General features: G+C 39.4%; 2 protein-coding genes across 2 annotated transcripts in view; both read right to left on the bottom strand.

Annotated features, from left to right (window-relative positions):
- The window catches only part of LOC104954892 (laminin subunit alpha-5-like), a gene marked incomplete at its 3' end in the record, with an annotated part of 37,807 nt that extends 32,336 nt beyond the window's left edge, over nucleotides 1–5,471 (bottom strand). Inside the window, exons 1-2 of the mRNA XM_010782097.1 lie at nucleotides 4,999–5,471; nucleotides 558–710 (exon numbers count right to left, since the gene is read on the bottom strand). Of these exons, the coding sequence (XP_010780399.1) occupies nucleotides 558–710; nucleotides 4,999–5,292 (447 nt within the window). The remainder of the gene's footprint in view (nucleotides 1–557; nucleotides 711–4,998) is intronic.
- Nucleotides 5,472–11,338: 5,867 nt separating this feature from the next.
- rps21 (ribosomal protein S21) lies at nucleotides 11,339–27,430 on the bottom strand. The gene is made up of 6 exons (XM_010782096.1): nucleotides 27,364–27,430; nucleotides 26,827–26,909; nucleotides 25,925–25,988; nucleotides 24,431–24,502; nucleotides 23,943–23,998; nucleotides 11,339–11,402 (listed from the first exon to the last, which is right to left on the bottom strand). The coding sequence occupies exons 2-6, from the start codon at nucleotides 26,874–26,876 to the stop codon at nucleotides 11,393–11,395; spliced, it is 252 nt and encodes an 83-aa protein (XP_010780398.1). The 5' UTR covers nucleotides 26,877–26,909; nucleotides 27,364–27,430; the 3' UTR covers nucleotides 11,339–11,392.
- Nucleotides 27,431–27,930: the final 500 nt, after the last annotated feature.

Genomic DNA, 27,930 nt, shown 5'->3' with positions numbered 1-27,930 from the left:
TACGTTTTGACCAGAGGGGGAAAGGCTGAACTGTTCAAGGGGCTTTGGCTGCAACCCAATCAATGCTTTAAATGTGATTGAATTAAACATCTTTGCATTATTTCTGACAGAATGGCAACGTTTCCACACTTTCAAAGAATATCGTGACTTTTACTGTTTTGCAAGAGAACACAACATCACCCAGAATAGTATGTGGATTGGAAAGCTTTGTAGCCCAATGTTTAAAGAGCACACTGTCTAAACTGTTTTATTCCAGCTCTGAGCACTACGTTGCATGTCATAAAGGCAAAAACAACTCAAAGTAAACCTTCAAATAAATAGCTGAAATGTATGATGTTGTTGTTTACAACCAGAGATCAAGTCTGAAGATCAATAAATGCATTTAAAATTCTGAATGATGTGGGAATACACTGAACAAACTGCAGAGGAATAGTGAAACATACTGTAGAGAGAAGAATAACATGTACAGTAGAGGGAGAGAACAACACACAGTAGAGATGGAGCAAAAAGCAGCACAATGACACGTGTGTTCAGTACGTATATCTAATGGGTCCTACCTGTCCCAGGTCCAGGGTGACGTTGACCTCGTTGAACTCGGTGTTGCGGGACAGAGGCGGGCTCTGCCACCATCGCTCCGTCCCGTCGATGGCGTTGGTGATGGGGTGGGCGCGGTCGCTCTCGCCCTGGCTGCAGATGTCACAGTATTGGCCCTGAGGAGACAGAGATTTATCAGTTGAGAATACGAGGTGTTCATAAGGCTCCAAATCTGAAACCTTACGGTGTCCAGTGTCAAATTCAAAGCTGTACTTGACCATGAGGAAATCCTTTTTTTATAAATGTGGCTCATTATGAACACCCTTCTTGCAAAATGTACACTATGAAGCTTCCTCACTTTCCTCTCTAAACTACCAAAAACAGCAGCACAATGTTTTTGAGTCACAGTAAACTTCTATGAAAAGAAAAGATTTCTCTCAATCATTCCCCCTGAAGCCACCTGGGTCATGTTTCTTATATTCCAGCAGAGAGGTGACTCCACTCAGGTTACTGTAACAGTGAGGCCCTAGCTTCTTGTATTTCTGCCAGTAGAGGTTTAAGTGTGTCATAACAAATGTTTATTTTCCTCAGTCTGACTGTTTTGTGCTAAACTGACATTCTAATACCAACACCACAGAAAACACTTGCCCTCCTGTCCTGTTCACTGCCATTTATAACCACTGAGGCAGCCATTAATGTATCTGCCACACAACAACAACATAACTTGAACAACAATAAACCTGTCATGATGTTCAATAGCATCAACAACCAAGCTAACCTTGGTTGGTAAACATGTTATGAAATCCAAATCACTGCTGTATGCTTCAAAAAGGAGCAGGGACATGTCCACTTTAAGTGTCCTCTCGAATCATTTGGGTTATCAAGCCTCTCTTCATTCTGAGCTAATCCCTCTTAGTTGTCGGAGCGTTTAACCCTGGCCACTGCTGGCTATGTAAGCGTTAGCATAAACTAAACAAGCGTGGACCTGAACAAAAGCCCAGGTTAGGAGATGTTATCACTGCAGGTTACTGAGGTCAGAGGTCACAGCTCTCTATCTCACTCCACCGCCCAAAAAGCCTTCCCCTGTCCTCCGTCTTCCTCTCATCACTTCCCAAATGTCACCGATCAATCAACCTTTAACATTTGCCTCGAATTTGGTAGAAACGGTAAATTACAAATCATTCTCTCCAATTAGTCAATTGTGTGACAAGTTAGGTTTAATTATTATTATTTCGCCACAGCCAATTACATTTTGATTTATTTTCATATTTAACTGACACTACAAATTACGGCTATTAAAGGCGCATAAATGCCCTGAACAAGAGTGTGTGACAAATGAAGCTCTCTTGAGAGTAAGTTCATTCAATTATAGTAATAATTGAATGAATATGTATGAATGAATGACTCATTGGACACTATTAGAGATCAAAATATATTCTTTCTGTGAAATTATTGGTATTTCTTCACACTTCTTAAATGTGTAATTTTGTTTTCAAAACATATTTTTCACTTTCCCCCTTTGACAGTTTCTCCGTGGCATTCTTCTTTCTCTCTGCACTTGTAATTAACTAAATATCTCTTTCAGTACTAATTGCTCTGATGCTGTCGAGAAAATTGTAGACCACAGAGCATTTCAGAGGAAACCTTAAAAGAAGAAAGGAAATCCCCTCCAATCACAGGCTGAACGCAGAGATAATTATGATTCACATCATGAGAAGCTGCTTCTCAGGTTGAGTGATTTAAAAATAACTAACAATAACTAAACTTTCTCCCCGAGGTATGGGAAAAGAAAAAAGTAGGTGTTTTAGTGAGATGTCAGGAAGGCTACTTCTGTATTTCAGTGTGGCTGTCAAACTCCATTTCACCCTATTCTGTCCTCCTTTTCTCAGTTTTCTTTCACAGGACATGTCCGGTCACTTCCTTTTAAAAGGCCACCTGGAAAGGAACATGTGGAGTGTATTTCTCTCTCTCTCTCTGTGTATTACACACTCTTTAATTCAATCTTTCTTACCATTTCTTTCCTTTCCTCAACCTTTGAGAGAAAACTCTCGAGCACTGCCCCGAGGACACAGATTCCTCACTCAGAGACAGACAAAGTTTCGTCAGTCAACACCTGCCACTTTAAGAATTCTATATTTTTTCCCTCTCTCAACATTATGCACAGCTTTCCTTGTTTTACCTCGAACTCATTCTTCATCATAAAGGTTTGTATCACTCTCTCTGTTTCATTTTCTCCTGCTTTTATCTTACATGGCAAAAAGCCACATTAAAAGGTGCATGCTGGGTCAGATTTTCAAGCTCAGGCACTGTCCTCTCGACGGCAGCCTCAAACATCGATACAGCTCAACCACTTCAGCACATCCAGTCTCATTAAAGTAAATCTAGTTCACAACCTAAAACAGACACACACACACCGCCCCCCCCCCACCATCGTTAGTCCTCCTGCTGTTTTTAATTAATAAAAATACACTCACGTCTTGCTGTCCAATCAAAACAGGATTAACTTCAACACAGAAGTGTCTGTGTTTTCTGGTAAGGTGTGTGTGTGTGTGTGTGTGTGTGTGTGTGTGTGTGTGTGTGTGTGTGTGTGTGTGTGTGTGTGTGTGTGTGTGTGTGTGTGTGTGTGTGTGTGTGTGTGTTTTCAGGGGGTGCAGTAACACAACAAGTGGGCCGAGCCACAATAGCCCAGCAAAAGGGCTAAACCTCTTACCCCTGACCCATAAAGCACCAAACCCTGAGCTAATGGCCAGATTTCTTGGGTTCATTTCGGAGATTTCCTGAGCTAATTATGAACCACTTTAACCACCTGCCCTGAGCAGGCAGAAGAGAGAAAGACTGAGAAAAACACTCAGAGAATATTAGCTCTAATCTTCAGTGTGGAGAAGCTGAAGTGGGTCAAATGTGGTCGAGATCAAACGGGTTACTGCAGCGAATATAGTGCCAATTCACCAGCTGGATTGAAGATAATTACTGAGTAAAGTATATAATTATGTCTTTCTTTCTTTTGTCTAAGGTGGGATTATTGTATTGCTTTGTAGTTCTTAAGATAACATTGAATAAAACAGCTTGAAAGCTTGAAGGAATCTTGAAAAGCCCCCAACCCCTCAGGGCATATGTTTTTGGGGGTTTTGTTTGCCTTCGTCTTTTAACAAACAAACAACGCTTAAGCCTGCCTGCTGTTCATTCTCAGTATTAAGTGTATGTATATCTCGACTGTCTGATCTCTTTTAATTTCAGTTCAAAGGTAACTTCTACTACTTTTGCCAATACTCATCATCAGCCAGGATTTGGAAATGACCACATTTCTTAGATCATTTCTGTCTTATAAAAAACGACCATCACCACAAGAGGAAGCAGCGCTCAGGTCTTGATAATCTCGCGGTAACAGAGCGGATAAACTCGGTCCGATTGGAGGACACGGGTCAGTCCCTGGGAGGAATGCGAGAAACAGGTGGGAGAGAGAGAAGGAGAGAGAAGGCAATAAGCCTGCCAGTTCCCGCCCAGAGGCTTTCTTTAACTCATGAGACTGCAATACTCCTTTGTGAGTTAACTAGTGATACCTAGAGGGCTAAACATCAAACACACACAATGGTTTTAAAAGCCTCATCATCCCATTAAAAACTGATTTATAAAACTCACGTGAAACTTCAGGCATGATGTGGAAACTAGCTGAATTTGTGTGGAGTTTGAATGAAATGCTGCCTGTCCTTATATAAGTGGCCTGTGTTAAGTGTTGCCAAGTCCTACAAAGGAAGCAGTGCATGAAATAATGACTTGGCACAGCAGTTGGAGATTCATGCACACTGCTGACCCCCTCTGTTCAACTCTCTACTCTGAAGGCAGTCAAGTGTGTTGGCATCCGCAAAAAGTCTAACATAACACAACTGGAGCGAAACATGCAGTTTGGAGGTGGAAGACTTACAAAATACTGCTGCAAAACACCAGTAAAAAGGACTGTGTAGTACATTTTAAAAGCATACTATAAAAAGTGAATATCGGTGACACCAGCGGGATAACAAATGTCATCATATCCCCTAAATCTGATACAATAAAGTCCTTAAAGAAGACTGACGCTATGAAATAGGGTCAATATAGGCTCATTATAGGTCGTTTATAAACTGAAAGCAATACCACCTGGGTGTTTAATGCTACCATACAGACAGACTATAGAAGCATCAGTCATTGTAACACTTTTGAGAACCAAACACACTCTCAGCATTTATAGGAACAATGCAAAAATGCTATTAAAATCGCCAAAATCACTTACAAAACAATCCTGGAATACATACATATTGGACACTTATTGATATAATATGGGGTACTCAACTGCCATTAACTTTCACTATATAGGCTAAAACAAATATTTTGAAAAATTAAAAGTCTACCGAGTCCAATAAAGTTTATAGTTCCCTTCTGAGCAACAAATGCGGTAATAAGGCTTTTATAAAGTTGTGCCCAGCTCACCCGGATGGTCTGGCTCGGGTCCCCGGACACGGGCCCCCCCACCAGCTTGCAGTACAGGTCCTGCACGCTCCGGCCGGTGTCCTCCTCTCCGCAGGTCGCCGTAGCGGAGATCTTGGTGCCCTCGGCCAGGTTAAAGTATGGCGGGTGCAGGCTGTATCCGTTCAGACCGTTGGTCGGCAGCTCCTGCGCCGACGCCAAGGTGCCGCAGGTCAGCAACAGCGGCCAGAGCAGCAGCGCGACCCGCGTTTGGGTGCGCAGATCCGGGGAGAGCGCCGCCGGTCGGCTCGCCATCATCTCCACCTGTTCGCTCGATCCGGTTGAAATAAAAAAGTTTGAGGACTAAAACAAATATTAGTAAAATAAGAAATTGACCGTTAACTCGTGAGGAAGAAGGACATTTGGAGGCAAATGTTGCAAGAATTAGAGGAAGGGGTCCCGGAGAGCGAAGCGTCGAGGTTTCTGTCCTCTCTCTGTGTCGCTCCACCAGGCACCTATTCCAACTCAATCTGACTCCCCTCTCTCCCTCCCCCTCTCTCTGTTGGCCCGTCCCCGGCTGTTGGAGGAGGGCACAACTTCTGCCAATGCTTACTTTGAAGGGTTTGAGTTAGGAACATCATTCACGGGTAATTAACTGGCTCAAATAAAGGCAAGGGGAGAGTTTTGATCCATTGGTCAATTTGATTTACAGTTCCTTCTCTTTCTTTTTTTAATGGATTACTCCTTTTACTCATTTCCTTTCAACTTTACTTTCCATTGTCATGTTTTGTACTTCTCCTTCCTTTCTGTTCCTCCTCCCTTTTCCTGCCAATCATTATGAAAGCAAAATTAAGAATTTTTTTTTTCTCTTTGTTTCATTTACTATCATCAATTTGACATGCCTGCATCATTGCACTCGCCATGTGGCTAAACAACAAATGGGAAACTAAACCACAAAGAGAATGCTCCTCAAACACACACACACAGACAGGTGTCCTCAACAAACATGCAAACACACACATTGACGGCCACACACTCAGCCCGTCAGAAAACAGGAATAAGAAGACAACTATAGGGTTTGAAATGTAAATATGCAATCAAGTAACTTTTATTATTCAGAGTGATCATTTGTATTTCCGTTCTTGATTTTACACGTTGAACAAATCATTGAGTGATTTAACAGCTTTTAACAATTGAAATCAAATATAATATGGACGACTGAATTGGACATTTGCAAGTCTTTGTCATTGTTTTACTTAAATCCATGTAATAGCGTGAGAAATTGGAGTTTGACTTTCCAATTCGGACAAATTATTTGTAAATAATAATCCCTTTCCAAATGTATGTATGCCAACTTTTGCTTGGGTATCATACATTTTAGGAATAAAAAATTAATAATTGACTGACCACTTTGACAAAGTAACCTTACTTGAAGTTCAACTTAATGCTGCAACTAACTTCTTTTCTTGAGCATTTTTGCAGTCTCTATCGTGGAGTTTTTTTTACAACCACCTGTTAGGTCACTAAAGTTAAATAGTTAGTGGGTCACATGATAACATGACAACTGAGCAAACTATTGAAATGGACCTTGATTGAGTCAAGATTTTTTTTCTCGTATAAACATTATGTTGTGTATTTAGCCTGTTGGTAGGGGAAACCTGCATGTAGCATTACATATATGATATTTCTTATGCTGAAAGTTTGAGATTGTTAGCACCACAGCCTCAAGTTTTTTAAGAGATTTGAAACTGTGTGTTTGTCTGTTTAACCTCCAGGAGACAGAAGGCGGCCTGTCACTCTTCTTCTGTGTATAATCCGTCCTCCTCTGCCTCTGTAATCTCGTCTCTCTCCCTGGGAGCTGTCAAACTGTCCCATACAGACTGTTGTCCTCTTCCTCCTGTTGCTGTCGGTCAGTGTTGCTCTTAGTGTGTAAGAGACAGAGGGAGAGAAAAACAGTGTGTCCACTTAGTATTCCTTCTCGACACACTCTCTCTTCAACTATAAATGAATCATGTCACAGAATAAAAGACTCAGCCCTCCTTCCACCAGAATAATCTCCTTTACTGTCTTCAGTTTAAATCCACCGGAAGTTGCTGTCATCCATCTAAATAAGCTGTTCCGCGTATACCTGCACCACATATGAGGACGTTTCTTGTCATGAATGTTGCCCTTTGAATTCCATTTTCAGTTTAGTCTTCTCGTTGAGAATTGGCCAAACATCAAGGATGGATGAGGAGGTTCCTGTCTTCAGAGGCCTTGTGTTGGTTTACTGCTGTTGAATGCCAATGGGAAAACTTCACAACAGCCGTACATGTTTTTCCATCTTGGTAGCTTGAATGTGCTTTGATCAGTAATGACACATTTCCCACATCTGAAGGCAGTCAAACATAGCGTGTTACTCATAGAAAAATACAACAACTTTAGATTTCTGGTGATTGTTGAATTACAAAAGTCAACACAATAAATGCTTGGAAAGAATTGAAACATCATAACATGTCTGGGAAGTATTAGGATAGATCATGTCTTACAGGATGCATGAACACATGTGCGACTTTAATAATAGTGTGTAAGTCTATCATTTAAAAAGGGTAAAAAGTCTACGAGGATTTGTACAATTACTGTGAAAAGAGATTATGTAACAACAGTTGAAGTTCAGAGCACCATAATTAATTAAAGGATGTTTTTGGGAAAATAAAATCCCCTGAAGAAAGGCATGTGCATACACAGAGTTAGTATAGGTATTTGGGGTAAAGCTTACACACGTTCATCTGAGCAGCTGTGTGTGTGTGTGTGTGTGTGTGTGTGTGTGTGTGTGTGTGTGTGTGTGTGTGTGTGTGTGTGTGTCAAAGGTATGCAGGGGGCCAGGTGAGGGGGTTTGGGGGGAGTATGAGGGGCTTCCATCTCTTTATGTTAAGATCATTGTTTGGCAAGCTGTGACTTGCCGAGCCTCCCTGCTAAAGGCAGAGAAACATGTTTAGGTTGATTTGGTTCCAGAGATCCACTGCAAAAGAAGGTGGGACTAAATGTGGCAGAGCGAAATGAATGGACTGCAAAACAACCTACAAAAATTTTTTTTAAATATTAAAACAAATAGAAAAATCCATATGTGGCAGCCAGTGTCGGGCCCCGGTAGAAACGGTAGAGGGAAGGGAGATTGTCTAATAGCTCATTGATTGCGGATGGCGCCATTATCTTTGACGAAAAGAAAAAGGCTAAAATGGGTTGCCAACCTGTCAGTTGAACACAGAATGCTAAAAACTGAACTTAATGACAGAAAGATGATACTTGTGCATGGCTCAAGGTAGGCTTGAAGTTTGATTCTAAAATAGCTTGTTTGCATGGAAAGACTTTTCTTAAACATTTTTTCTGCCTCATTATTGAGAAGGATCGAAGAGAACCTGCCTTTATACATCCAACAATCTGGTTTAATCGTGTGATGATATTCGATTTTCACAGGATCATGGGTGGCTATTGATATTACATCTAGTAACATGTAATTCTTTCATAATTCAACTTCAAAATGGGATTATAGCGTAGTTTTTAAAACAAAGAATGTCTCTCTCTGAGTCTCCTCTCACACAAGTGCATCTTGTTCTCACGCTACACAGATTTGAGGCAGATAACGGTTAGTAATTTGCCCATAAACGGAAGTGATGCAATTAAAACTCTTAACAGCAGAGCAACATCACTGGAGTCTGTAATTCCACCTGAGAACGAGTGGGAGAAAGAGGGACTGTTGAGGAGGTGAGAGCTGGTTACCGATTACCTATTAGTGTTGCAAGCAAACCCTCCAAACTGCAATCATTATATGCCTCATGCTATGGAACAGCAACAGGCCTGGTTGCATCTTTTTGCATGCTGTTTTGCTTCTGATTCTATACATATACATTATTACACGCTGGATTACATATACCATTTGGATTCTCTTACAGTGAGCAACAGCTTTTAATAGCTGAACGTGCAGAATTACAGGTCACTTCAGGTCAGTGTATGTGAAGTGTGAACTGGACAGGTTAATAGTGCTTAGTTTGCAACTTTAGGTTTTCCATACCTTGGTCCACAGTGCAGCCAAGCCTTCTGGGAAAAAAGCGAGGGGAAGGAGAGAGGAAGGCATGTGGTGAGGACGATGATGACATACTTCTCATCAGCAAGGCTACTCACCTGCAGGGAAAAAAATAGGGAGAATGTGTGGGAACAAAGCAGTAAAGCAGCAGTTGATGACAGCTATCATTAGGGCTGTGTGAGGTTAAAGATGCCCTGAAACCGCTCTCACACACCACTGGACCATCACCTACACACTGTGTTTAGCCTAAATGACCACTGTAACCTTCCCATGCCTTCACCTTGCCCTGTTATTCCCACGTTGACCTCCATTTCATCTGCTCGCTCATTCTTTCAAAGCCAGATGGTGCAGGTAGCAGGACTAAACAGGGCCCTTCTGCATGATACGAAAGTAGAAGTACAACATCTATGAGTATTTTGGGCAAAATAACAATTGCAGACAGCAAATAATTACATAGCAACTTTAATAAACTAGACTAAAACCACTATTTCAGTTACATCCTGGTGAGAAGTAGTATGCCTACTAATTTTGCAGAAAGGCTTATGTAAAAAAAAAAAATAGCTTCTGAATTCCACCAAAGAAAAACAAATAATTCCTACATAATAATACCTAACAAATAGTTTTTTTTAAATTCAATATCTTCCATTCAATGTAATGTAACGGACGTTTTATTACCGTTAATTGAGTAAAGGTACTTAGCCTAGTTACTTTTACCTGCTAATGACAACAAACGTGCACACTGATTAATTTAACTTTCCTTCATTAACTTAACATGGCTCCTCCACAACTGGCGAGGTTTTTTGAGTTAGTATAATATGTTTAACTTTGCTCTGCCTTTTCTCATTTTCAACGCCATGGGCTAACGCTAGCTAGCTTAACTACCAGTAGGCTACAAACGTAACGGAAGGTAGATGTTAGCATTAGCACGACCCAAAAAGTAGTTTATCATACCAAGTGTTGCATTTACATCTTTTAAAATGGCTAGCGAAATATTCAGCAGTTGCTTCTCAGACCATTCACAATTCCCAAATGGAATAATTATAATATACAGACAACTTTTATTCAAAGTAAATCAATGTCACCTGCTGTCTTCCTAGCTGTGCGTAAAAGGTTGCAATACCATATTCAACCACACACTGACATTAACACGCGTTGTGTTCAGAAGGGGGCGCTGTTTCACATAGTTGAGAAAGCTTAGAATGTGTGAAAACTGCAATACAAGAATCCTGACCATTATTTGAATATATTAGTTTTAACTACTGTTTTGGATTTGTTTTGTCACCAATCTTTGAGTGTTTTGTTAAGGACTCTGAATAATTGTATTGTTCAAATGTGCCATGTAAACAAACTTGCCTTCAGTTTTCAATATTGTTCCTTATAATTATTATAGCTTCAATAAGTATCTGACACCATAGGAAATAATAAAACCCCAACAATATAGATTTCAGTCAAGTCAGTAGGATTGAGAAGCAACGTGACTGAATTACTAAAGAAATTCTGAATTCTACATGACTTATTTGACTAGAATAGGATTTCATTTCCTGCGTGCAATCCTTTTAAAGTAGAACATTTGTGAGTTTTGATGAAAACTTTCATTTCTTGTCACATGCTGCCCTCTGCTGGAATAAACCAGTAGCAAAGTACTACCAGTTCTTCAGCACCTGTAATAATACTATATATAATATATACCTGTAACCTGGGAGGAAACAGTCAACCAGCCTTTAGCAATGTGAACAGTGAAACATTTGAAGGTACTGTTCATATTGATTGATACCTAAAATGTTTTAAACGTTATTCACATTATATTATATCGCCTATTTATTCATTCACCCAACAAAGACACTTGACTTTATAATACCTAGATAATTAACTATTAGATACTACCTATTTCAATGAAAGCCTATTTTAATTATCAGTAAGTCCAGGTTTTCAAGCAATGAGCATTTAGTTGAACAGGCTCAATATCGACAACATGAGGATTTCATATAGTTAACTTCACTTAGTGTAGAACTACTTTTTGAAATGTTCATTTAAGTTTTAACAATACAATATTAAACATTTTCTTTGCATTGCTTGAAGTTTAGTGCTGAGATGGAACGGAGGCTCACATAATTTGATTATCATTGCCCCTGACGAACATTACCAAAATAAAGGCATCTGTTGTTACCCTTGCCTGTTGCCAAGTGGTTTTGTTTAATCCATTTTTTTTTTCACAGACTGATTTTTAGGAACACTTTCCAGTACATTGAAATGTTGCCTCAAAGCTCAATACCAGAACATAGAATAAAAGAAAAGACAAAGTTATTTTTTTTCCATTTTATTTTTTACAAAGTTTCCACTTCTTCAGCACCACGCTCAGATGTTCCTGTAAAACAAAAGAAAATCATTGTCAGTTACCAAAATTGTAATTTGATTCTGATTTAAAACTCTGAAAATATCCTGCCACATACATACATTCATACTACTGACTAGGGATGGGAATTTGAAAACAAATGTATATTCGACCCCAGAAAAAATGGTTAATCCATTAACCGAAATGCACTTATCCTATATAAAAAAAAAGATGTGGGAAAAATGCTGACCAAAAAAAAAGATTATTTTGAAAAATAAATAAATACATCTTCAAATAAGTATAGAAACCAAGTCGAATTTGTCAAATGTATTGGACTGGTGACCACAGTTTGACCAGTTGACAGCTATAGGACTACAGCTTTCATGCTTAAAACATAACTTGGTTTTTAAATTAAAGAGGGATCATACACGAACAACATAACGGGTTAGGGCAGGGGTCGGCAACCAGCGGCTCTTTAAGCCCTCCACTCTGGCTCCCTTGAGATTAGACAAAAATAAGAAGGAAATAAAATAAAAATATTTGTAGGACTATTTATATTTTGTTGCACGGCTGAAAATGTTTCGTATCTTGTATTTTGAGGCGATACTGTGACACATACAACAATTTAAAAACCGGTTTTAATTAGGTAAACTAAAATATGCGTCATATCCCGAGTTGAAGATGAGCGAACTATTGATAAATCAAAGAAANGTCACACGATGGGAAACGATATTTCGATATTTCTGGATGTATAACTCATGTCGAATTTTTGACAATAAAGCTGAATTTGACTTTCGCGTGCTTGCATATTTTAACAAAGCTTTTCATTTTAGCCACACTGAATTGAACTAGAAGTCATGGCTGTGACAATTACCAGTCTGATATCGTTTTACAAAGATGACAAGAAGAGTGTAGATAGAGGAGAGAACCACTACAAGTCAGGACACGTTACAGTGCAGCCTAGATGAAGGTGTGCTTACCGGTGTTGTCTGGGCTAGCATGAGGGACAAGGTTTATAGTGTCGGTGAGTAGTGATAGCAAGAGTACCGTTAACCTAGAGTTAATTTATTCACATTACTTCCCATCAACAAATCAATTGTATGTGTCACATGAAATCTTTATTAGGCAAGGCAAGTTTATTTATATAGCACTTTTCAACACAAGGCAATTCAAAGTGCTTTACAAAAAATGAAAGACATTAAGAAAATGGCATTTAAAATCAGTCATTAAAAAGAAAAGCTAATAAAATAAACATTAAAAGAAAAAATACATGGATAAAAGTTACAGTGCAGTCTAAGATATGAATAGTTCAATTAAAAGCAGCGACAAAAAGAAAAGTCTTCAGCCTGGATTTCAAAGTAGTAAGAGTTGCAGCGGACCTGCAGGTGTCTGGGAGTTTGTTCCAGATATTTGGAGCATAATAACTGAACGCTGCTTCTCCATGTTTAGTTCTGACTCTGGGGACAGAAAGCTGACCAGTCCCTGAAGACCTGAGAGATCTGGATGGTTCATCATTTAGCAGGAGGTCAGAAATGTATTTTGGGCCTAAACCATTCAGTGCTTTATAAACCAGCAGCAGTATTTTTGAAATCTATTCTTTGACACACAGGAAGCCAGTGTAAAGACTTCAGAACAGGAGTGATGTGATCCACTTTCTTAGTGTTAGTGAGGACTCGAGCAGCGGTGTTCTGAATCAGCTGCAGCTTTCTAATAGATGTTTTAGTGAGACCTGTAAAGACACCATTGCAGTAGTCGAGTCTACTGAAGATAAAAGCATGGACAAGCTTTTCCAAATCCTGCTGTGACATTAGTCTATTAATCCTAGATATGTTCTTTAGGTGATAATTTAGTAACTCTTTTAATGTGACTGTTGAAGCTCAGGTCAGTGTCCATGACTACACCTAGATTTCTGGCTTCATCTGTTGTTGTTGAATAAAATTGTATAAAATAAAGAATTTAAGGATAATCAAATCAACACACTGAAGCTAGCACTGTACACATTGACAATTTATGTTCTTTATTACATTTTCAACTTATTATTTTGTCCCAATAATTCGAAAGTAATGTTGCATGCTTAGACTGACTGAAACACAATGTATAATATAATCTATAGAAACGATTTTTAGCATTTTTCAAAGTATAACCAATTGTTAGGTTTGTTCACTTGAGAAATTACTTGAGTTATTGATTATCAGAATACAAGAGAATAATTTTGTAGTGACTAACGAAGAAGTCCTTCACGTTTCTGCACCATCATGGTAAAGCTCATAGTATGTTCCGGATAAAGCTTCATTCATAACAATGACATCCACATTTTCCACATCAGGAATTCTGCACAGCTTCTTCTATTGTTTGCTTGTCTATTCATTCTGTTTTAAGCCGGTATTTGTTTAAAGTTCAAAAGAAAGGCTTGGCTAATATTGTTATTATTATTATACTAATGTAGAATTAAATTCCAGCGGTGGAATTATTTTTGGATTGTTTCCGGCTCACATGATTCCAAAATGTCCAGTCACTCCACAGAGTTGGAAAGTCGGACAGCAAAAATGTATTGTAAAACCATGTAATCATTTCTGAAGTTCACAACATGTTTTTAATCTAACAAAATATTCTGCTTAAAAACTAATATTTGTTGGTGTTTAATCGCTCAAAAATCGTTTTCACTATGTTAATGTTAATGTGGAATGAGCTCCCCATTGACATCAGGACAGCAGATAGCCACACATCTTCCGGCGCTGACTGAAAACTCATCTCTTTCGACTCCACTTCGAGCAATAAAATGACTAACAAAGCACTTATATATTAACTAAGGACTGGCTTATCTAAAGCCAGTTGAGTAGCACTTAAAATGGTTTGGCTCTATGAAACCTGATGTACTTATATGATTCTGTTTTCTTCCAGTTTGTATCTTCTTGGTCGAATGCACTTATTGTTAGTCGCTTTCAGCGTCAGCTAAATGCAATGTAATGGTAAAAAACAGTTTGACTCCTGCTCCTTGCACAGAGGGAGTTACGCACTTGTTACATTACATTTATTAAACCAAAAATAAATAAAAACCAATTTGTTTTGAGTTAATGACACCAATAAAACAGCACACACTCAAAAGCTTCATTCAAAAACCTGCATAGAAGCGTTGAATGTGTGAAAGAAGATAATTGGTACAGCACTAACTGGATGGGCAGATTGTATGCATGGGGATAAAACCTGCCATGAACATAGCAGATCAGATATAAGCCTACACAAATATAAAGATTTGTAAAGATTATAATATCCTTTTAAATCTTTATTTATTTGTTAATGTAATCCTACTATGAGCTGTACATCTAGATTCATTTCTGTAGATAAATGACATGGATAATGTTTTGATTTGTAAAAGTACACTGTATGTATTTACACTAACTAAATATTAGAAACTCCTCTCACTCTAATGCAAATAAAAAACATTTAAGTACAAACATAACATTATAACCTTCACATTAGTCTACATTTCCTTTTAGTTCTAACTCAAACTCTCAGCTGACAGTGTATGTTATATAGGAATCGTTTTTCCCGCTTAATCTGTATGTTTAACTTCTGGTTCAACTAGACGAGCTGTGACACGTTTGTCAGTTACAGTCAAGCCATGATCTTGGCTGAGTCATTGATAAGCCGTCATCACACTATCCATTTCCCATGTGGAGAGAATCAAGTTGAAACGTAAAACTTACAGCAAACAACATGCCGTACAATTATCTGGCCGTTATTCAACTTGTTTGTTCTCAGGCTCGAAACCACTCACCTTAGCTGTGTGTCGTTCACCTTGATGGGTTAACACCATTGACCGTAAATGTTTTTCTCAGTTTTTAGACTTTATCTTACAGCATCTCATTTTTTGGCACACACAGATGAGTGAACGGTTAAGAAGAAGTACAATTAAACACGAGAGCATTTCAGGTCACACGTACGCAGCCTTCTGGATTTTGTTTTTCACCAGTAAACTCTTAGCCTGGTTGATTGTGGCGGCTGTTGGAGTATTTTTCCACACATGATGTCACATTTGAAAGTGCTTTAATCAAGCTGTGCAGTGTTGCAAGGTGTTGCCTTTCTAAGAGACCCACTTGCATGGAAAATGTATCTTTTACCTCAGTTAAAGAAGACAAATGCATCCGTTGTGTATTTTCACTGGCCCCTTTTTGAACTTGTACTCTGTGCTGGGTGGTACCGAGTGAAGAGCGGAGGTGGATGGTACCTTATCTGAGTTTGACATTCAAATCCTCTCGAGCTCTCAGCCCCACCACATTTATGCAATCATCTACACCTAGTGTACTGTACAATCTGAATCTTTCTTATCAAAAGAGTCACAATACAAACTGTTTATCATTGTCCAACACCTTTATTTATTCAATTTCTGTGAAGTTAAGTCTGGAATATCAATAAAAAAACGTAATGTTAAGGTGCATAATTCAACTATCACCATTCTTTACCCTAGATCTAAAACTAATGATCTGTATCTCCCTTGCAGGCAGAGTCTTTCTATAGAGGGCTCCAGCTGTGATATTATTCTGAACACACACTTCAGCCAGAAAGTGTCCTCTGCAACCAAACCAGCCAACATGTCCCTTCCCCAAAGCCTGCTGTCAGCAGAGAGGTGCAACCCGTACTCTCTGTGTAAGACATTCAGACTACCGGAGGAATGCAGGACTGCAGAGGAGATCAACACCAAACAAGTGCGTAGGCTTCACATCATTACAATTGGATTCCTAATTCAACATTTACTGTATTTTAGTTAGGTTATAAGACAATATGCATACCTTCATAAAACCCTTGCAATGCCTCTAACTGAACACAGGTTGAGTTTTATATGCACAAAACACATTCAAATGATCTCTCATCAGGAAAATGGTGTCAATATTCTTCATAAATGTAACGTGAATATTCTTCCTGAACATATGGTTCATTGTTTTGACTTACATTTTTCAATTGGATAAAAGGAATCGCAATGCTAAAACGGAACTCACCTCTCCCTGAACTTGGCCTCAACTACTCACCTGTCGAGTTGTGTGACTGATGCGTCTCTCACTGTTATAACTCTGAGGACAAACTCTGTCACAGACAGAAGAGTAAACACCTGGCAAAGCACTGATAACTGCTTCTGTAGTAGTTCCCGCTACCGTGGGTGTTTGAAAACCACATTAGGCCATGATGACCCATACACACACACACACACACACACACACACACACACACACACAAGGTGAAAAGCCACACGCCGTCTCAGCTGGTAATTAATAGCCTCTGTGGAACACTTATCCCACATTAGTCAGTAACAGGTGCCTTCAGTCTGTCCAGCAGAGACATCATAAGTTTACATGTTGGTGACGTCTATGTTTAATTACTTAAATCTGTCTCTTAATTTGCTTTAAACAAATAGAAATGAGTGTTGGCAGCGATTGAGGGTTGATGTAACTTGGCAGTAACTTGAAGTAACTGAAAACAAGACACATTTGGCCACGCCTTATTTTTTAAAGCTGATTTATTGTGCAGTGTAACGAAAAGGACCTGTTAAAAGTAAACATTGCTCTCTACAGTACCATGATTAGTGTAAAGAACTTACAACTATATGGAAGTACTTTATCATTTTATAAACTGTAGGTGAAATTACTTATGTTTGATTATGCTGGATACACAAACCCAGAGAAACGGCCCGCAACTAATGATTCATACAAAAACATTAATTGTTTGGGCATCAATAATGCTCATCACTTATTTACAAATCCAATTTGACATCTTGTTATCCATTTTATCCAACACATTCCCCAAAACCCAAGGAAAGTTATTTAACTTAATAAGAAGGTTATTGTGTATGTAAAAGGTCTGCAAAGCCTAAAATCCCAAAGCTCCCTCCAGAGGGAGTTCCCCCCCACCCCACCCTAACTGAAACGCCTCAATTGTAGTCCTTTGTTTTCTTCCGTGACATAGTGACATCACTATGTAACAGTCACACTTCTATTTGCTAGTGCTCCAACACGTTGTATAGGCTAAGGGGCGGGACCTCTCTAAGCAGTTGACCAATCACAACATAGCCGGCCAGCTAACCAATCAAAGCAGACTGGGCTCTGGTTTCAGACAGAGGGTGAAAGTGTCTCTACTGTAGTCTATTTTTATTATATGTACAGCACTTTGGCTCGACCAAAAATCGTTTATAAATGTGCTATATAAATAAAACTTGATTTGATTTGATTTGAAATGAGGTGCTAATCAACTAGTTGAGCAGTTAAATAAACGTTGCAGCTTTATTTCTAATCCATCATAACACTAAGTCTCTCTCTCCTCTCTGCCCGCCTTCAGGCTGCTGCCTCGGATGCTCTGTATAGTGTCAGAGCTCCAGGAGTTTCATCCAGACACTGCCTCTCTCTCCTGGAAGCGATCGAGGGTCTGGGCCAGGCTGGCTCTGTGGGGCAGGACGTGGAGGTGGTGGTGCAGAGGGTTTACTCCGTCCCTCTGCCCGACTGCTCGCCTGTGTCCATCCTCAAGCCCAGACTTCCCACCAGGTCTTCCTCAGCGTCGCCCAAGGCAGTAAAAAGCAAACACAGGTACCGTCGGAGTAGCTGATAATTGGTGTGAGGCCTTTTTTTCTCATTTGATGCCAAATGAGCCCGGGGAAAAGATGAGTCACATTTTAACTTCTGTGTATCTCCCACACATATAAATGACGCTCAATGTGAGAAAAAAAAAGTCATGCTGGTTTCCTTGGTCCCAGGCATTGCATGCTTCTCCTTGGTGGCACAGTGTGATTCAGTGGTTCAGCTATTGTTCACAGCGCAGCGGGCCCCACAGTGCTCACATTGTCTGCAGCCATATGGCATTGTTTGACACAAACAGGACACAAACATTACTAATTGAATCCAGACTTGCTGTGAGTGATTCTGGCCAATTCTCGGGAAATTCAGCATGATGTTTCAGAATCGTGCACCGGCAAGACAGAGTTGAGTTGGTACCAACTAATATTCCAGTGGGTGGAATAGGGTTGTTTAAAACAGTGTTTATTAACTTGAGGTTTTGAAGAAAACCACAAGTATATTTTATGAGGGTGTAAAACTGTCATGCCTGTTAGCCTCAGTATTCAGGAATGTAACACTTATGTGGGGGTGAGATTGGTTTTATTTTTTGTTACTACTTCTGAAGGTGAAGTCTATACAGCACATTGTTTTATTCATTGTAAACAAATATCTTACAGCTTGAAACATTAGTCCCTTTTCAGAACATTAATTCACGTCCTATTTTGTCAGTCAAATAATTATTTAATGCAAGGTATATTAATAAAAGCCTTATAGTGTTTTGTAATTTAAAGGGGACCTATCATGCAAAATGCACTTTGTGATGTCTTTTATACATACATATGTGTCCCCGGTGAGTCGTGGAACTCACGCAGCGTCAGAAAATAAAACCCTCTCTCTTTTCCTCAGTACCCAAATCTTTTAAAAACGGGGCTACAACGAGCGGATACAGATTCCATCCGAGCTGATGTCAGCCCGGAATAGTGTCCGTTCACACGAGACGTGTCCCTTCACACAAGACCGCTCAAAAGCGCTGGAGACGCTGTAGTACATATGCCAGGCCTGTAAGTGGCGCTGTAGTCCTGCCACAAAAGCAGCGAAGAAGACTTCCTGCGCATGGTTGCCATGGTTGCCCTTCTTTTTATTCTCCGCTGTGGACGCTCTGGCTCTTTTTCTCCTTCCCCGAGGCAAGCCTTTGCTCCTGTTGTAAATTTCTCCGGTAGTCCACCAGCAGATGACAAACACCCACCTCTCCGCCTCTTCCAAGGAACGAGGGGACCGTGCGGCAGAGTTTCAGTTAGATTTTTTATTCGCCGGTCAACATCTCCGTTAAAGTTAAAATCTTCCTGACAAAATTAGAAAAGTGCCGGTCAAAGGTCTTCTTTGTTATTTATTGAGCTTTAAAGCAAATGAATAACGAATCTATATAATCATATAAGAATAAAACACGGAGGACGGAGCCTCTCTTTTCCTCCCCCTCTTCTGAGAGCCCAGCAGCTGATCAGACCACGCTCCCCTCTCCTACAGGGGGGCGTCAGCTGCAGCTCATGTGCATTAAAGCTACGTCACAGAATCAGCCCCTGCAAAAACAGGGCTGGAAAAGAGCAAGTAGAGCGAAATGAGGCATGGCTAAAATGCAGGATCTGTTTGGTATTTTGAAAAAAAAACTTCACAGACATGTTTTATATAGGTATGGCCCTACAATATATTTGTCAAATATAGCATGATAGGTCCACTTTAAGTAGTATAAAAAAGTACTTCTCTTAAGTTAAGTCTTTGGCCAATCACAGGTCATTCCAGAGAGAGAGCTTTCCTATTGGTGGATCTACAAATGCTGACCCACACATCCCTCCAGAGAGTGAAAGGCTAATTCAACACATGAATATCCTACTGGAGAAGTTGCTAGTGGTCTTGCTGGGTATATCAGACCTTTTTGCTTAAAAAAGGCAGCTGCTTGTGAGTTGAAACAATGCGTATGAGAGTGTTGAGGTATTGTGGGCTGTAAAACCAAAACCATGAGCTGAAAGACACTAGAATTAGTTGAGTGTTGATCTTCATTGGGGTTTATCACTAAGTCTGACTTATTTTACATCACATGTAGTTGTTACCTCATAGAGGAGGTTATGGGTTTCAGTGTTTTGGTTTGTTTGTCTGTCAGCAGGATTACAGATAAACTGAAGTCTAAATTTAATGAAACTTGGTTCAAGGTTGTAGCATTGTTACCTTAAACGGCAGCTGAATACTGGCGAGATCAAACTTAAATCAATCCTGTCTGTCAGACTTTGAGTATGTTGAAGAACTTCTTCTGATTGGCTTCAGCAAGAGTTGAATAGACCGATGGTTAATCCAATCAACTGCAAATCATTTTGATAAAAGCGGTTGTACTGTTTACAAACAGTTTTCAGTGATGACGTCTCAGATGGCTCTGTGTAACAAATCATCTGGTGTCGGTTAAGAAGCCAAGAAAGAACTAATTACATTTTGGAAAAGATCTGAATCACAGGGCGGTTGCACAAATTATTTTTCACTATTGGAGACAGTGTGGCCAAAGGTCTGCACTCTTGAAATTATCGTCTTCTTTTTTTTCCATTGTTGTTTCAAAAACACTGATAAATACAGCTTTTTAGACTTTATACAGACTTCCATCTAGTCTCATTACTTCTGATCACCCCCTTAAAAAACAATGGTAACTCCTGAACCCTTCCTTTATTGAAGTTACTGAGTTTTACTCTAGTGGTCTTTTTATAGTTAATGAATAATTGAATGTTGTACTTGACACAGGTCCAGCGAGCATGAACTTTAGTGGCCTGACCCTCCCCGGGCTTGTTGTCTTAGTTCTTTGCTGAGTAAGTAAAGAAATGCTTTGGTTCCTCTTGGAGAGGCCAGAGGGGCTCTGTGCGGTTAAAGGAGCGCCCCAGTCAGCTGACAGGATAACTGACTAACTGAGGGTCGGTTGCATTGTGACACTCACTCCTGCCATGTGGCTTCTGCAGCTGGTAAACAAACGCCGCCCTCTGACCGGAAACACTCCCACACTTCCCTCCCGTCCCTCTTACCAAACCAGATTCAACAGGCTCTGCATGCGGTTAGGAAGTGATCACGAGGACTGACTTCAAAATGCGTAGGCGACCCTGTCTGTAGCAGATATAAATATTGTGAAAAAAGTTTTGTTTTGATTATACCTTTTTACTTGCATTATGATTTGTTTGCGTTTATGCCCCTTTATTATAGGTTTTGGGTTGAATAACAACTTCTTGGTATTGGCTGCTTTAAGTACTTTTCCAGGATGCATGCCTTCTCTGCAGTGTGGTTTAATTGGCCCCATTCTGTGTAAAGACAAGGACAGTTTGTACCTCTCACTTTGTGTCCCCAGCCTCTATGACTCACTCCCCTGGTCTGCATGCTTATTTGATCCTTTTGTTGTTTAGCCTCCATGTTAACCAACACACATGGGAGGGAGGCCAGTATGATATTTATGCCTGAAGAAGATGTTAAGTTCCCGTAAATTCAGAATAGAACAAACAAGAGGATTAACTGTTTGCAGGAAGTGAGGAGAGGCTAGTTGAGGTTTTTTTTCTTTTTCTGTTGAGAAGGAACACAATGTGCTGCGAGGATCCTGTTACAACCATGTTTATCACCCTGCCTGCACTGATTGGTGGACAACACATTGAAAGGAATCCCGCCTGTCCGCCCCCCACCAATGAGGCCTCTCTTCTGTATCCATAATGCGTGGGTCACTCATAGCGTGCGTTGCCAAGTAATGTGCATGTGCACTACGTGTGTGTGTGACTGTGTGTGTGTGAAGGAGTGTGTGTGTGTGTGTGTGTGTGTGTGTGTGTGTGTGTGTGTGTGTGTGTGTGTGTGTGTGTGTGTGTGTGAAGGAGCATGTGTATGAAGGAGCATGTGTGTGAAGGAGCATGTGTGTGTGTGTGTGTGTGTTTGCACAGGCTCAGTGGATCGTAGTTCCTGGAAGAAAACCTGAGTTGCTCAGAATTCTGAGATAGTGCACAAAAACAAGTTCCTGAAAACGGCCGGCAACTGGCCAATGTAAGGGGGGTTTTTTGGAGGGGGGAGTGAAGGGTCGCTGCTGGAGGAAGTCGGGCTGTGAACAGCTATTAGGGGGGACAGAATAGGGAGGTGGTTGTTTATGTCAAGCTGGTACCACCAAGCGTCTCATCACCCTTTTCTTCTCTATGTGTCAAGTGTCAGATTTCATATCACGCTTTTGCATGTTCAGACAAGCTGAACTTAAAGTGAAAGTGTCAAAACATTCCCACCAAATGTGACTCCAGCAGCTGTATTTATATTGTCAACAGAGTATTGACTGATTTATCGAATTTAGTCAGATACATGTTTATAAAACGGCAGAGTAAATGTCATAAACTCCTGGTTTCACACGTAAGGATTACGTACTGAATACAGGTTTAACAATATTTTATTAGTTTTCTTCTTTTTTTTATCTATATACAATGTCTGTAGTGAGAGGGTAGATTCTTCTTTTTTGTTATTGTCTACAAATCCTACAAAGCACACCAACAATCACCTTATGCTGCTAACCTGAATTTCCTCTGTATCCAAAGCCTGACGTATCTTATTCCTCTGTACACTAATCATCTTAAAATTAAAATTCCTGCTTTGTTATTCCGAAGTGATAACAGACTCATCATTGGGCCACAGTTTGGATCTGGGTCGCATGTGTCTACTTTATGCTGAACATGCTCACTGTGTATCGATCCCACTAACCCCGCCCCGCAGCTGTGAAGACTCCCCGGAGCTCCAATCACTCTAAATATTTGTGACGCACTTTTAAAGACAAACGTCTTCAGTGGAAAGCAGTGTTGAAAGACAATAAGTGTGTCATTGTTTTTGTTTTCACCATGGAATTTGTTATAGAAAGAAGTAAAAGCATTGGCGCACTTATTTTGTAACTTATTTCATGCAACTATATGCAGTGTCTACATTTGCATTATAAATCTGCCTACTCTAGTATCCAAAAATAAACAATAAGTCAACTAAGTGTCCAATGTCAATTAGTTTTAGAGTAAACATGCCTCCATTTTTGGGGTTCAGCTAGGGGTGGGCGATATGACGATATATATCGTCGTGACGATATTAGGTCTCCACGATATGCTTTTTCGGAGATATCGTATCTATCGTGATAAAAAAAAAAAAAATTGGAAAAGAAAACTGATGTGAAAGACATGCTCTAAAGCTGTCTAGTCAGGATTCAGACAGTATTGTATATTGTATTTATTGTCTTGTTTGATTCTGTTGGCTTCTATTTTATTTTATCAATAAGGTATTTATATAGTTTTTCCCTTCAGTTATGCTAAAGTCTTTTATTGCACTTCAAGTCTAAAGTTTACATTTTAATTGTTTGGCACTGACTTTTCCTCATTGATGTTTTATGTTTTACTTAGTTATGTTTTACCCTCCTTTTCATGTTTATTGATGTTCACTGCTAGTGCTACCTCAGAAAGTTCATTTTTATACTGAGAAACTGTGCCTTGAAGCCATATCAAAATGTTGAATTGTTCATTCAGGGATTCATTTCAGAAATAAAACCAACTTGAAATGCTATTTTGGTCTGTTACTCCTTTTTGTTTTAGTTTCTGTTACCTTGTAGGTGGTTGTTCTGTTAAGTAACTTGAAAAATAACCATAATAACCGACATGAAAAAATATCGTGATATATATCGCCCACCCCTAAATATGAGCATGTCTACTCAGGGGAGAGGCGGGTGCGGAGACGATTCACTATCAGGCCAGCTGTAGAGAAGACCCTTTCAGCTGGAATTTGGGCATAAGATGAGGTTTGAGTCTGTGTGATCTGCGTGTAGGGAGGGGCAGCAGCCATATCATTAGCTAGATCTGATGGATTTGGACATAAACGCAAGTGAAGTATAACCGGACGCGCGCGAGAGAGATCCGCACCTGCAGCTCTGCCCGCTGTGGGGGACCGGTGAGCGGAGCGAAACACACCTTTAGAGAATTATCTTTCCCATCCCTACTACTGACATAAGTGAGCAGATTCTTACTTTGCAACCACGGTGTCCTCCTTTGCCAGCCTGAGGATGGAGTCGTCAGACTCGCCCTATAGGAGGAAAACAAGTGTTAATTCAAAGGTTTTCTGCATTTAGAAGACGATCTCATGGTGGTTAGGTTTCCAGTAAAGACTATAGGATAATAGAACCAGCAACAAGCTTTGTCAAGCTTTCCATTTTAACTTCACAGCAAAGCACTGGAAACAAATATAATCTCAAATCTGTTCAAACACAATAAAGACCTTCCTCTGCCATCTAATTCCTAATGGAAGGACGACAGAAACTGCACATCTACAACAATTATACTGTACTACACACTATTTACAGCTGAAATTATTAAAAAAAAAAATTAGGGTAAGGATAAAGGTATTGCAACTCTTAACTCTGATGAAGAAATCATACAACTAAATGACTGAGGTGTTTTCCGTTTGGATATGACAGCAGTGAAAGCACAATGCAACAGAAATCCAGCTGAAGCTCACCATTCTGCGGATAGCGCCGCAGATAGCGTAGGTCTTGAACTGCCCATTGAAGCGACCAGTCACCTTGTCAACCTGCAGAGAACAGAGCACACTGCTTAACATGTACAGTCCAAAACAGCTGGTCAACACTTCAAACGTGCCTTTATAAAAACACGTTAGATTTTTCCTAAATGAATGTATAGACTGTACTTTTGTTTAAAAATAAAAAATGCTACTGTTCTATATTTATCCACGAGCAATATGAAAACCAATTGTAATCAGACTCGGTGTAACCTACAATTTATCACTTTGAATTCATATCATTTGTCAAATTTAAAAGTATTGAGCATTTGATTTTCAAGAAAACCTGCAGTCAAACTATGCAACTACATAACAATAATTTTATCTACAAACCCATGTAGCGAGTTTGGAAATTGAGCAATCGGTTTACACATGAAGCTAAAAGAGCCAATGCCTTAAAGCATGACATACCGAACAATCTAGAAACACAGCAGCAACCCGTCACGTATACATCATTTGTTTAAAAACTATTGACACTCAGGCTTAACATGCAATTGGGTTCATTTCCAACCATAATGATAATAAGTATTCATTCATGGTCTATTGATTATGTAAAAGGTCTTCCAAGCATATTCGAGTTTCAATTCTATGGAGCCTGCTTGATGACTCAAATGTCCTGCCTTCACAACATGTTATCATCAGTGTTTCCTTCAACTATTCACTCTCCACCACAATGCTGTTGTGGCAACTCAATGCAAATATGAACAACCAACACTGGGACTACTGTTTGAAATAACTTTGTTTAGAGTTGTAAAACAGGCACAGCATGTGTCAGCAAACTAGTGGCTACTTAGATTATTAAAATCTTTATTAAGACTGAACTATGGTGATCTTTTTAGGTATATTAAAAAACCTAAATGCCATTTATGCCAGCATGTCTTTTTTGGCTGTGTTAATGTTATTTCCCCAAGAGCAGGGAATGCAGGGTTTGACTGTAAAACAAAAACGTTCTCCTTCAAAATGAATGCCACTTATGGTTTAAATCACTCCGTTAGCTTTGCTACTCATCAGCTAGGGTGGGTTAAGTCTGCATGTATTGAAGTTTACGGTTTTTTCTCCAAGCTTGCACAACATTCAAAGCAACACAAGAGTAAAACACATTGCTTACAAATAAATGTTTCAAGCATATTTCAACATAAAAACTTGTTTTCAGGCAAATGTGCTAAATATATATTTTTTGCTTGTATCAACATACAATATCTACATTTAATGTACGCTTACTTTAGCTGAATGTTCTAAATAAGGTTGAATATAAGCTTCTATTTGGCATACCAAGTGGTATCATTGTGGTCTTGATACTAAGTATTCATTATAAATACAAATAACTGATATTATTCATCAACACAGATGGTCTAACTAACAGACCCAATCTAGACAGACTGGTTTAGTTTCATGCATTTCTGTTGCATAGGAAAAGATGCAATCTGTTTTTACCTCAGCAATGTTGATCTGGATGGAGGCATGGTCCTTGGCTCCAATGATTCTGTTGCTAGCAGAGCTGAAATACAAACATACATTATTTGTAATGGTCATGTTAATTAAATGTCACCATCCTTTACGGCTCTACATAATGGAGTATCCAGCAGATCACTAATGCTACAATTGAACTGGCAAATAGCTTTATTTTTTGACACAGTGTTGAATCAAGTTTAATCCCCAAGTAGGTATTCCAAAAATATTTACGTGAATGCTGTACAAGCAAAGTCCTAGGTGCCCTGACTCTACTCTATTGTTTTAATGCATCTTTAATTTCTTAATCAAGTACATCTCAGAGAGCATTTAAAAAAAAAAAAAGTATATTTGACTTTAGTTACTTTTCAGATCATGGTTTTGCATTTCATTCTTAGTGAAAAGCATGCATCTTCAAATGGGCTGATGTTAAATGTTTTCCTTCAAGTATTGAACATTCTGTCCATTTCAATTCATGTGAAGAAAGATTTGTTACAGAGCTAAAAACAGAGGGTGAAATCTCATGAAAAGTTGCTCTTGTAGATTATGATGCATTGCTGAAGCTTAGACTACCCAGCAGTATATAAAGCTAAATACACGTCATGTAATCAAGCTTTAACATTTACAGCATTTACAATGAAACACACATGTGCAGCAGTAATGTATTTCAAGAGCATCACATGCAATAGGGAACTTTTTAATGCATTTCTCACAAGTACTTCTAGTTGGAAAACATTCTGTTGTAACTTAAATCCATTTAGATACGTTTTTTAACACAAGACGTACTCTTTTGGGGTATTTTATTGGTGTTTTAGAACAAGAGGGTCTCTTCAAAGTAAAAGGATATTCATATTTCTTCATTCATTAACTGAGTAAAACATATTCACCATTTACGTGGGACGTAGAGGTCCACAAATTCACCAGCGTCGTTCTGCATGTTTACAGGTTGTACAGGCGGTCGCCTACAAATCTGAAAGAAAGAAACCCCAAAACAGAAAAATCAGATGCGCGTTTTCCTTTTTGCGCTAACTAGCTAGTGTAACTATGCTAACACTCTCACAGGCATTGTAATGTTCCAACAGTCGTATATTCTTCATATCAACGCAGAAATAACACCGTTTGAATAATAACACAAATACCAAATACAGTCTGAGGATATGTTACTCAGAAACCAGTAATGACTCGTTAGCCAGCTAGCACATCAGTTAGCATACGGAGCGCTCAGAGCGGCCGCATGTGGCTGCTCACACACTCGACAAACGTCTGATAGTTACACACAATTAAGTCCCATAAACACATCCCAACACTTATCTAAAACAACAAAGTCACATTCACGTTGACATATCTAAGATAATATTGCGGCAACGTAGGGAGAAAAGGTTATTTTAAAGCGTTTTTAAGGCGAGAGCTCGACAGATACGCACCGTATAGGACAAATGGCCGACGGGAAAGGAAGAGCTGCCGACCCGGAAGTAAAAATATCTCTTTCGATGTTTTCCTCGCCACCTGCTGGATAAAATGATCCATGTCAGTGTTACAGAAGAAAGTCGATGACTATTCAATAACAAGAAAAAGTAAGTAAAAAAACTGAAGGAATATATATTATACCTGCCTCAGTGATTTCCAGTTTTTAAACCAGTCTTACATAGTCTCATGCTGTACTGCAGTATGGTCTTGCTCAGCTGGCTGTGTCTGAAATATGAAATTGAACTATTTAATCAAACCCAAATGTGCGGGTGTATCTCTTCAAGCAACTTACAACGAGAGAAACCTCAGACTTGCAAACAGATCTCTTTCTGAATGCTCTATTATTTTAAATATGAGAGCAGTCCCTCCATTGACAGTCCCTCCATTCAAAGCGATGCGCTTGTTTTCTACGACTAGATTGTGTGATGTGTAACTATTGTAACGGACTGGTTATAATGTTGATGTTTTCATACGTTTTATTGTTCTGAGTTTATCTATATTTTACAGAATGTAAACACTATGTT

Source organism: Notothenia coriiceps, unplaced genomic scaffold (genome assembly GCF_000735185.1).
Source record: "Notothenia coriiceps isolate Sejong01 unplaced genomic scaffold, NC01 NC01_scaffold00024119, whole genome shotgun sequence".
Classification (NCBI taxonomy): domain Eukaryota; kingdom Metazoa; phylum Chordata; class Actinopteri; order Perciformes; family Nototheniidae; genus Notothenia; species Notothenia coriiceps.
The sequence above is the reverse complement of the archived record's forward strand: the minus strand, read 5'-3'. Positions and strand labels throughout refer to the sequence as shown.

What these genes read in the sequence shown, in the direction of transcription:
- rps21 (XM_010782096.1), bottom strand. Translation starts at nt 26,876, where the DNA reads ATGCAGAACGACGCTGGTGAATTTGTGGACCTCTACGTCCCACGTAAA. An exon ending in CTCTACGTCCCACGTAAATG is followed by an intron (nt 25,989 to 26,826) that starts GTGAATATGTTT and finishes TTTGTATTTCAG; the next exon opens with CTCTGCTAGCAACAGAATCA. An exon ending in GCGGCGCTATCCGCAGAATG is followed by an intron (nt 23,999 to 24,430) that starts GTGAGCTTCAGC and finishes TTCCTCCTATAG; the next exon opens with GGCGAGTCTGACGACTCCAT.